The 10618-nt window shown below is 59.5% G+C and overlaps 2 protein-coding genes across 2 annotated transcripts; both read left to right on the plus strand.

Annotated features, from left to right (window-relative positions):
* The first annotated feature begins 310 nt into the window (after nucleotides 1–310).
* On the plus strand, nucleotides 311–2873 carry BORCS7 (BLOC-1 related complex subunit 7). Its single transcript, XM_026050679.1, has 5 exons — nucleotides 311–463; nucleotides 665–727; nucleotides 1239–1282; nucleotides 1711–1731; nucleotides 2208–2873. The coding sequence occupies exons 1-5, from the start codon at nucleotides 311–313 to the stop codon at nucleotides 2257–2259; spliced, it is 333 nt and encodes a 110-aa protein (XP_025906464.1). The 3' UTR covers nucleotides 2260–2873.
* Nucleotides 2874–4070: 1197 nt separating this feature from the next.
* Nucleotides 4071–7172, plus strand: AS3MT (arsenite methyltransferase). The gene is made up of 11 exons (XM_026050680.1): nucleotides 4071–4124; nucleotides 4387–4455; nucleotides 4581–4708; nucleotides 4781–4931; nucleotides 5016–5152; nucleotides 5297–5366; nucleotides 5456–5537; nucleotides 5645–5776; nucleotides 5871–6017; nucleotides 6360–6493; nucleotides 7043–7172. The coding sequence occupies exons 1-11, from the start codon at nucleotides 4071–4073 to the stop codon at nucleotides 7124–7126; spliced, it is 1188 nt and encodes a 395-aa protein (XP_025906465.1). The 3' UTR covers nucleotides 7127–7172.
* The last annotated feature ends 3446 nt before the right edge of the window (nucleotides 7173–10618 follow it).

The following is a 10618-nucleotide window of genomic DNA, read 5'->3' on the forward strand; positions in this document are numbered from 1 at the left end:
AGCACGGTGCAGCTCTGGGACACCGGGCACGTTCGGGGAGCACGGGGCCCGGCGGGCAGCTCTGCCGGGGGCCGCAGGGCCCTGCGGAGCAGCCGGCAGCCCCGCTCGTGTGTGCGGGGCCTGCGGAGCAGCCGGCAGCCCCGCTCGTGCGTGCGGGCCCTGCGGAGCCCGGGACCGGCCTGAGGCGCGGGGCCCCGCGGCAGGCGCTGCGAGCCGGCGGCCCGCGCGGCCCCTGCGCTTTCCGACTTCCCTTGAGCCCAGGCGCTCGCCGTAGCGCTGCCCGGCAGCGCCGAGGCGGGGCTCGGCCAAGATGGCGGCGGCGTCAGCGGCGGGGGGCGCGGCGGACGCGCAGGCCCGCTTCGGCCACTCGGTGAAGGGGCTGCTGACCGAGAAGGTGACGAGCTGCGGCACCGACGTGATCGCCCTCACCAAGCAGGTGCTCAAGGGCTCCCGGAGCGCCGAGGTGAGCGGGGGCGGCCGGCCCCGGGAGCGCCGGGGGACTACAGGGCCCAGCGTGCACCGCGCGGGCCACCCGTGGCCATGTGCGGGGTGGCGCGCGGGGCACGCTGGGAGATGTAGGCGGCGTGGGGTACGCTGGGAGCTGTAGTCCGGGCGCGGTCGGGACCCCAGGGCGCAGGGGTCGCAGCTCCCGTTTCTCCTGCAGCTCCTGGGCCAGGCCGCCCGGAACATGGTGATGCAGGAGGACGCCATCCTGCACTCGGAAGACGTAAGCRCCGTCCGGCTGCGCGAGCAGCAGCTCCCGCTGGGAAGGGGATGGGGAGCGTGGCGGGAACTGGGATGTGGAGCCCTGGAGTGAAATACGCGGATGCAGGCAGCAGGGCTGGTAGCCAGGATCATTCACAGAGTCTCCAAACGCCGTCCTGCAGCACAGGTCAGCCAGGCGGGCCGTGTCTCCACAGAAAGCAGCAGGGGCTGCGGGGTGCAACGCCTCTGCCCTGGTGCCGCTCGCCGGGAGGGAGGCACRGAGGGGAGAGGCGAGCGTGCCCCGGGACGAGACGGCGGCTCGTGGTGCCGCTGCGGCGCCGCGGGCAGGCTCCTGCGCTTGGCTTCCTTTTTCACCCAAGGGGTACCTGTCATTCTGCTGAGGCTGTGGCAGGGAACTGATCCTACAGCCACTCTGGGACTGCCAGGAAAGCAGAAGCTCTGAGACCTCTTGCCCTGCTATTTGGCTGAGATCGTTTGTAAGAGGYGTTCTTTCTTTGTCTTGTTCTCCACAGAGTTTAAGGAAAATGGCCATTATAACCACTCATCTACAATACCAGTAAGTAGGGGGTGTGATGTACTCTGTGGGGTGCTGAGCTGGTCCCTTCTCCACGTTTCCCCCTTCTTTAGGACCCTGCATAGCGGAGATTTTGCACAGAGCCYGCTCAGACTGATCCCTTTTGTTCAGCTCCTCAAAACTGGGCACAGCCTGGAGCTGGGAKCCTTCAGCCCTCCCTGTTCCTCTGTGGAGGCTGGAGCAGTTTCCGGCAGAGAGCTGAGACTTCTGCCTCCTCTTTGCTGTGCACGAATTGTCCCATGAGAGTGTATGATGTCCCAGGGCTAAGAGGGAGAAACAGGTGCTATGCACTCTGAAGTTAATCCAATAACACCAGAGTTTGACCTTTGTAAGCCCTTAATCAAGCTCTTCTTGATCAACATGTCATGAACCCTTAATTTTTTTTAATGCTCTTTTCTTTTCTCATTTAGGCAGGAAGCAATTCAGAAAAAGTGAGTACCCAATTGAGGAACTGCATGGAATACCTGAGAGCTAGTGGGTAGCTAATGGGAAAGGGAAGAGTAGTGGAGTGGCACGGAGGATAATGTAGCTAAGGGGAGTTTGCAGCTGCTTTTGAAGTTGCTGGCACTGCAGGACAATCCTTTGCCACTGTAAAGAACAGTACTTTGAAGAGATGAGAGCCTGGGTGAASCAGCTATTTAAAACTTCTTTTTGTTTCATTACTGTGATAGAGCCTGTGAGCTTGATAGGCTTGATATGAGAGTGGTGTAGAGCAGAGCTGTCTGCTTATGGGTGTGCAGAGTAAGGTTTGCCTTGTGCCTGTGGGGATATGGAGGTTGGTTGTGGGACCCCAGGGTTTCCCTTTTCTGTTGTATCTGGGTTAGAGCTGTTCCAGTCCTCAGGGGCAGGCAGCACAGTGCACATTTGGGGAGCGAATCTCACTGTGAATCTCTTCTTTGGTCCCTAGCGTCGAGCAATCCTCAAACCTACAGGACCAGCTGAATCACCTGCTGAAATGAAGCGTAGCCAAAGTCACGAGGACGTCTCGACGGGAGCCTCGTGGAAGCCGTCAGTCCTTTCCCCCTCCCCGAGCCAGGCATTCAGCCCTCCACTGCCTGGGACTGGGTGTCAGCGGGGACAAACTGGGACAAACACAGAGTGTCTGTTCCCGAGCCTGCACCCCTCTCGTGCTCCCATCCACGCCTGCGTCTCTAGATTGCGTGCCCGCTCGCTGCATTCGATCGAAACTCCCCAGAAACTTTCCTTCCCCAGCAGCTCCTGTGCTCGTGGCTTTCTGTGTGTAGCGGGAAGTGCTCGGCCAGCACCCCAGGCATGCAGGTTGTTCAGCTGTGTGTGTGAAACGGCCGTCCAGCCCTGCGTGCAGCACGTGATGCTCCTTCTGCCCGAGGTCTGACGTCTTTTGTGGCCATGGGAGGATGATTTTCCTTCCCATCTCTAACCTCTGCTCAATTTGGAGTCATCTCCTGTGAGGTGATGGAAGGGTGGTCGTTATATCTACCCAGGATCAGGAATCATAAAGACATTTTTTGCAGACACATTGGTTTCCCCCCATCTGTCCCCTCACAGGAAATGCGGAGAATAGAGTTGTGGGTTTTATATACAGGTGCCTGCAGTTTGACACTGGTCCTTTGGCACAGGGGTGATCAGTGCAGTTTATTTAGGGCATATTAATCAGCACAAGCTCCAAGTGGGGAGAGGTGGGGAGAGGTGCTGCAGTGCAGGCTGGGGTGCTGGTCCCAAGCAGAATTTTTAAAAGCAGGAATCTGGGCACGCACACTGTGTCCAGCTGGATATTGTTTGGTAAGCATCCTGCTCTGAGGTTATCTTCTTTTCTACAAAGCCAGGATTTGGAATGTCCTCCCCTTGCCAGCCCATCTGCACTGCCTTTGGCCTTCAACTGCATTCTTATTCGTGCGTTGCTGCTCCAGCTCAGTTAATCAGCCTTGGATGTGTTACGTGTTTGTATGGGATCAGGAAGGTATCCAAAGGCACAGCTGGGAAGTGGGGAGTTGGGGGAAAGAAGGCAAAAAAGAGAGAAAAAAAAAAAAAAAAACCCTGCAAGCCTCTGTGTTCACTTCTGAGCTGTTGTGTGTATGGGGATTAGCGGCCGGGCTCCTGTTCACTTCCCAGAGAACAAGATTGGGTCCAGGCTATAAATATTGCGTCTGGTTTTTGTAAGTCACTTATCTGGAGCACTTGCAGCACACTGGAAGCACTTCATTGCCTGAGTGTGCTTTTCATCAGCTGATAGGACGAGGCACAGGGAGAGCAGAGATGAGCCTGCCGCGTTCCTGTTGCGGATCTGCAGGATTGCACACGGCAGAGCCGTTTCCTGGGCTGGGATTGCTCCTCTCCATGGCTGCTCATGTGGACCTCACGTGGCGGCAGCCCCTCTCCGGCGTCCCCACGGAGGTGTCCGGGCTAATCCGATGAGCCCAGTGATGCTGCTGGCTGCTCTGCTCTCGCGTGGRCACAGCAGAGGAGGGTGTAAAAGACTAAAATGATTTGCTTTACTGTGAGAAAAGGCTTGTGTTTCTATTTTGTTTATTTATTTATTTATGTATTTACTTTCTCTCCTCTTCTAAGCCCCTAGTCCTTTCCTGGCCCGTGTGTGGTCGCGCTGTGGCCGAGAGCAGGGTCCGTAGCCCAAGCGTGGGGTGCTGGTGGCCACGGGCCGGGGCCGGGCCGGATTCGGTGCCGGAAGCCMGTGCTGGCGGGGGGGCGCGGGACGGGGCGGAGCGAGGCCTGGCCGGGGCAGAGTCTGGCCGATTCCCGGGGCGGAGGCAGTAAGGGGGTCCCCRACACCCGCATGGGGGCAGTTCCTGGGGAGCAGGAGTCTCCTTGGGGCTTGGGAGTCCCCGGGGTGGGATTTGCCTCATGGGAAAGCGGTGTCCGCTTTGGGAGGGCTCAGCCCCCAGGCAGCACGGCCTGGATGTGGGAGGCTCGTTTTGGGGAACATCAGGCTCCGACAGGAACTGGGGTTGGGAGTCCCGCTTGGACACAAGTGCGGGGTGTTCTGGGGCTCGCCAAGGGGAACAGCTCACACGCGGAGTCCCTCCTGTTGGGGGCTGAGGAACTTGGGGCCGGCCGTGGCGCGGTGCCCATGCCCGTGGCATCGGTGCCAGCCCCGCGTCCCCGGCGCTCTCCTCGCAGTGGCRGCCCCGGCCGGGGAGCAGATCCAGCGCGCGGTGCAGGTGAGGACGGCAGTGGGGCGGCAGGGCCGAGCTCAGCCCGCGGCCGAGCCCCGCGGGCCGCCGCGCGCCAAGGAGACGCACGGTGCCCGCGGCACGCGGTCGGTACCCGGCTGCCCGCACCTCAGGATTACTACGGCAAAGAGCTGCAGAGCTCGCAGGACCTGAAGACCACGGCTTGCGTGACGCCAGCGCAGCCGCTGTCCCCGGYGGCCAGGGAGGCGCTGGAGCGAGTGCACCCGGAGGTGGCGGCCAGGTGAGCGCTGGGAACATCGCACAAGGCGCGCGGGTGCCCGCACGCAGCGCCAGCCTCGCGCCCGGCCCGCAGGTACTACGGGTGCGGGCTGCTGCTGCCSGAGGGCCTGGCGTCCCGCCGCGTGCTGGACCTGGGCAGCGGCAGCGGCAGGGACTGCTACGTGCTCAGCCAGCTCGTGGGGGAGAAGGGCCACGTCACCGGCATAGACATGACCCAGGAGCAGGTATGGCCCGGGCGGCCCYGCTCCGAGGCACCCGCGGGCGCTGGACTGGATCCCAGCTCCCATTCCGCTCCCTTCGCRCCCCAGGTGGAGGTGGCAAAGAGGCACCTCGCCTACCACATGGACAAGTTCGGCTACCGAGYGCCCAACGTGGACTTTATCTGGGGCTTCATGGAGAAGCTAGGTGAGGCCGGGCTGGCCGACGAGAGCTACGACGTTGTCATGTAGGTACCAAGTGGGGACAGGCCGGCCTGGCGTGCCAGGGCTGTGGGCCGGGGCCCGCACCCGCATGCACCAGGCTGCTTGCACATTGGAAACCATATTTTGCTCCTCCTGATGCCCAAACAAGCCCCTCATCCTCTCCCCAGCTCCAACTGCGTGGTCAACCTCGCGCCGGACAAGAGAGCCGTCCTGCGGGAGGCCTACCGGGTGCTGAAGGTACCYGCGCCCCCAGTGCCCCTTTCTCGGCCCGTGTCGACCCGAGTTGCCATCGCTCGGTGGGACGGTGCCTCTTTGCCCCCTCGCAGCCCGGCGGAGAGATGCACTTCAGCGACGTCTACGCGAGTGGGTGCCTGAGCGAGGCCGCGCGGGCGCACAGGGTGCTCTGGGGTGCGTAGGGGAGGCGGCACACGCCAGGCGGCCAGCGCTGCCCGTGCCGGCGCGGGGTGCGAGCCGCGCCGTGCTGTGCTGTGCCATGCYRTGCCGTGCCGTGCCAGGGGAGTGCCTGGCGGGAGCGCTGCGCTGGACGGAGCTGTGCAGCATYGCCCGCGAGCTGGGCTTCAGCGCCCCGCGCCTGCTCTCCGCCAGCCCCGTCGCCATCCCTCACCCGGAGCTGCAGCGCGTGGCCGGTGAGGCGCCGTGCGGGGGGTTGTCATCACGGCCAACACGGAGCCTTCGTGGCCAACACGTCACCTTCGTGGCTCACCCGCTTCTCCCCGCCAGGCGACTGCCGCTTCATCTCGGCCACGTGCCGCCTGTTCAAGGTGCCGCAGGGCGGCCAGGCTGCGCCGGGCAGGGCCGTCTACAGCGGTGGCATTGCGGGGCACGAGCAGCAGCTGGTCTTCGATACCAACTTCACCTTCAAGGGAGGCGCGCGGGGCCGCGAGGCCGGGATGGGCGGGATGTTGGTGGCATCCCGGGTGGTTTAGGGGGATGAGCAGCATGGAGGGTGCTGGGGATGGTGGGTGTGGGAGCAGGGGGGCCACATAAGCCAAGGGAGCGGCCCCCTTTTGGGTGAAAATGGGCCGGGGAGCTCTGTGGGGACACACAGGGGGACTGGAGCCAGCTGCTCTGCCAGCTGTGGGTCTTCTGCGGGGTTTTGGAGGGTTTCTGGCCAAGCTGTGCCCCTGCTTTCACCCRCCATGGCCCACGGTGTTGGCTGGGGCTGTGGGGGCTGCAGGGCCCTGTCACTGTCCCTGTGCCCCCAGGCAGCAGAGGCRGTGGACGTGGACGCTGACACGGCCGCTATCCTGCGGAGCTCCCGGTTCGCGCAGCACTTCTCCATCCACGACGGCGGGGTCCATGCGGGGACAGCACYGCCAGGCTGCTGTCCTGGGAAGGTGAAGGTTGGTATCCTGCACCTCCATGGATCGGTTTGGAGGCTGGGACACATGGGCTTGGCTTGGGGACACTTGTGCCTGAGGCTGAGCAGGATCCCCCCGRGAAGGGTGCAAAGTGGAGGGCATCTGAGTGCTGGTGTGAGCAGAGTTCCCAGCACCTTGAGGTGCCTTTATCTGCTGGAGACCTCTCTGGAGGGAGCTGGGTCGGTGGGAGCCACAACTGGTGGTTTTCTGGAGGCGAGGGAGATGAATCCCTGCAGCTGCGCGTCCCTGAAATGCAACCTTGTGCCTGGGGTCGGAGGGATGTTCTCTGTCCTGGTCCAAGCATTTCTCAGATAAAAGYGGAGCGAAGGTCCTGGAGGAGCTCTTGGCATCCTCCTCATGGCAGCGAGATGCAGCTGGGCCGGTGCCCCACACTRCAAGCAGGGACTGCCCTCACACTAGCTGCGGGGGGGTTGGCYGGGGCTGCCTTTGGGCAAGGGAACACGCTGTGGGGAAGCGTTGCTCTCCTGCTTCCCGCTCTGCGTCCTGCCTCGGGTTGTTCTCTGCTTCCAGGGGAGGATCTGCGACCCCTTCCAGCTGCTGGAGCAGCGGGGCGCCCCGGGACCTGCGGCCTGCGGCCCCCGTGGGTGCTGCTGACGGCCCRGGGGATGCAGCCCCTCTGGCGCATGGCTTTTGCTGCAGGACTAATAAATAAACGGAGCTTGTTGCATGACTCGAGGTCTGGCACATTGCACCCAGGTTTCGCTGGAGCCATGTGCCATTATTTAGTCCAAAGAGCGGGGATGTTTGCAGAAGGCATCTTGGCAGAGGCAGACGTGAGAGGAGCTGCACAGACAGGGTCTACCCTTGGCATGGACCTACTGGGCCTGGTCCTGCTGCAGCTCGAGGGCTTTGGGAGACCACAAGAAGGAAACGCTCTGGAGAAGCAAAGTGTCAAGTGGCCACATGCTGCTTCCTCACTTCCATCTTGCTCCATCGCCCTCCGCATGCAGGGAGCCCTGAGCATCCGCAGGGCAAAGTCCATGCAAGGTGTAGAGCTCCTGACACTCGCCAGAACAGGGGGTTTAATTAGCCCCTCATCTCTGAGGCTGCAAAGGAGCCTCTCACCACSATGAGGCACACAGGAGGACCAGGGCAGCTCAGCCGGGCCTGCTTTTCCATGGAGAACTCGAAGCAGAGCACGAGGCCCACTGCGCTGTTGTGTGACCTGCCTTGGGGCTGGAGATACCCGAGTTAGCGCCTGCTGCAGCTCGGTCTGGCTGAGCTTTGACATGTCCTCGCGTGGGCCCTGTCTCTGCTGCATTTTCTAAAGCTGAGCTTCTGAGCCAGAGAGTCGCCCTGCTGCAGGAGGTGGGATTTGCTCCCTCCTTCCTTGGACAGAGCTGCTGCCCTTCGTATTTCCCCCCAKGCTCCATCTAGTGGAAAAGCCCTGAGTAGGTTTTGCAGGGAAGGCTGGAGCACCAGCTGGCTGGTCCCGGGGAGGCTGCGGAGAAGAGGGCATCGAGGCTGCCACCAGAGCAGCCTTGAGCTCCACAGAAAGCCCGGGTGARGCCCTCTCCAGTGAAGAGAAGGTAGGAGGGAGCATCTGTCAGCTCCGGAGACCAGACCCTGGAGGCCAGGGCASGTAAAGACCACTAGCAGTGTTGCCTGAGCCCTTGGGTTTGCAAGGACTGAGATTTACGAGATTAGAAACAGGATTTGGAGACTCCTTCAGGTTGTGGATGGAGGGGCCACATGGGGCCACCCCATGGTCAGGGTCTCGCTGCTCCATCCCGGGCAGCTGCTTCCCCAGCCCGCTCTCCATCCCACTGCGGTGGCGTTTCCAGCCTCCTCACACAGTAATTTTCCATATGCTGCTCTGGGATTGACCAAAATCCCCCTCTCTGCTGCAGAAACAGCATCTCACATCCCCATCTCACTGCATGAGTGCATAAAAAGACTTGTGCTAGGAGGTTTCTTTTTGGAGATGATGAAAAAAAAATTGCAAGATCACRGGGGATAGGGAAGCCTGCGGTGCAGATTTGGCAGCACCCTCTGARAGACGGGTCATCCACAAGTGCCTCCAGGTTAAAATCCTGAAGCCAGTAAAGTCCATGGTGTCCGTCCAAGCTATCCCATGGACCTCCCTAGGAGCGGCCGGGCGCGCTGCTCGCTCGGCGCCATCCCCATAGGCCTCCTCCTCYTCCTCCTCCTCCTCCTCCTCCTCTAAGAGTTAATCACTGACCTAAAAATTAGCGGTTGCCTTGGTGCCGGGGATCATGATCTGATTAGGGCGGCTTTGCATAAAGGGCTTACGGTGCCGATCAGCGATACAGAGAGCGGAACCTCCGCGGGGCCCAGCTCCTGCCCAAGTGTGCGGGAGCAGGAGCCCAAACCTGGAGGTGCTGGCGAGGACGGGAGAGTGCTGGAGGACTTCGTGTGTTGTATCCCCAAAACACACAGACTGCTGATTTTGGTAAAAAAAAATAAAATAAAAAAATAAAATAAAATAAAATAAAATAAAATAAAATAAAATAAAATAAAATAAAATAAAATAAAATGGCCCATCAAGGAAGATGCTAAAGAAGCAGCACAAAGCAAAGCAAAATCAGTTTAGAGAGTGTCATGGCACAGGAAAAGATAGGAAGTTAAAGATATTTAGGAAGGAATATGGGCAACTGCCAGGGATGCTCTGAARCTGCTCGTCCGAAGGGCTCCTGGCAGCTCTACAGGAGTGGGAAATTCAGACACCGGCACGATGGGCTGAAATGTCCAACAGTGGYGCTTGTTCCGTGTTGGGAAGCAGGCTGGAGAAGCCATCGTCTTGGGTAACGTGAGAAGAAAGGGAGGTTTGACATCTATCCCAAGMCCTTTTCCACCCAGAGGAGAGGCTTTTAGGTGACTGGGGAATGTGACTCCCCAGCAAGAGCCAGGACAAGCAAGGCCTGATCCTTGTACCAGGATGAGTTGCGCCTGCTGGGCCTCCTGTATTAAATCCTGGCGAAACCTGGACCACTAGGAAGCATGAGGATTGCAAAAATAATTCCAGGATTTAGAAAGGATTTCCTCCGTGCCCCAGACTGCTTATCCTGACCTCTGCCATGAGCAAAAGAGAGGAGTGATTAATTCACTATTTAGGGATTAAACATATAAATAATGCCCATAAACATAGTTTCCTGGAAAGCTGCCTTGCCGAGCCATCCTCCTGGGTTTGGGGGTGACCGTGAATTCCGACGAGTCTGATTTACCACAAATTTCCACAGTGATTTACCACAAATTTCCAGGATTTGGAGCTATAGAGCACCATAAAATATTCCTGGTTAGGGAGATACTGCGGTTTTGGGGACAAGACATTAATTACTCCTATTTTACTGTGTACTGACGATGCAGCCAAAAGGCGCCGATTAATTTGCCCCRGCAGATCTCTCCTTGGCTGTTTACTTGCCAAGTCTTTCATGGAGTCCCCCAAATCCCATCCCGGGAGGTGGTGGCAATTAGTTCCCAGCATCAAAGACACTCGTCCCAGGGAGAAGGAAAGGGCAGGTGGGGCGGGGGGGCTCCCACCTGCAAAATCTTTCATTAAAACCCCCTCATTAAAAAGGCATGAAGCCCCACAGGGGATCCCTTTTCTTTTCCCTCCAGCTTTCCAGAGAAAAGAGGTGCCTTGTGCCGCTCCAGTGGCGAGACCCCCCATGCGACATGCATAGGTAAAAAGGCCACAGCCAGAAGCCCCTATTTCCTGTGAATTCTTGGCATTTAGAGGCAGAAAAAAAATTAATAAATAAATAATAATAATAAATAATTTAATAAATAATTTGAAAAATTAAAAAATAAAAATAATAAAAAATAATAAAAAATAATAAAAAATATAATAAAAAAATGCGAATTCGCTAGGGTGACACCGTGTGTCGGTGCCTGCCTGGGCCTGCGGGCACCGGGCAGCTCCCTGGACCCAGCTTGGACCCTCCTTGGTGGGGGTTACGGGCAGTGGTGCTTTTTGGGGCAATTTGGGGTGATTTCGGGCAATCGGGGCCCGCTCCGAGGCGGCGCTGGGCACTCTCCGCCATTGGGCGCCGGTGGCGAGGCCGCCAGGGGGCGCTGCGCCCCCGCCGACGTGCGGCGGGGGGGGCGAGTCCCGCGCGGAGGCGG

This window comes from Nothoprocta perdicaria, unplaced genomic scaffold, assembly GCF_003342845.1.
Source record: "Nothoprocta perdicaria isolate Ctin4 unplaced genomic scaffold, notPer1 scaffold_7, whole genome shotgun sequence".
Lineage (NCBI taxonomy): Eukaryota > Metazoa > Chordata > Aves > Tinamiformes > Tinamidae > Nothoprocta > Nothoprocta perdicaria.

Excerpts from the sequence above, each read along its gene's own strand:
- BORCS7 (XM_026050679.1), top strand. The coding sequence starts at position 311 with ATGGCGGCGGCGTCAGCGGCGGGGGGCGCGGCGGACGCGCAGGCCCGC. Across the intron at positions 464-664 it reads AGGGCTCCCGGAGCGCCGAG|CTCCTGGGCCAGGCCGCCCG; the intron begins GTGAGCGGGGGC and ends TTTCTCCTGCAG. Across the intron at positions 1,283-1,710 it reads ACCACTCATCTACAATACCA|GCAGGAAGCAATTCAGAAAA; the intron begins GTAAGTAGGGGG and ends TTTCTCATTTAG.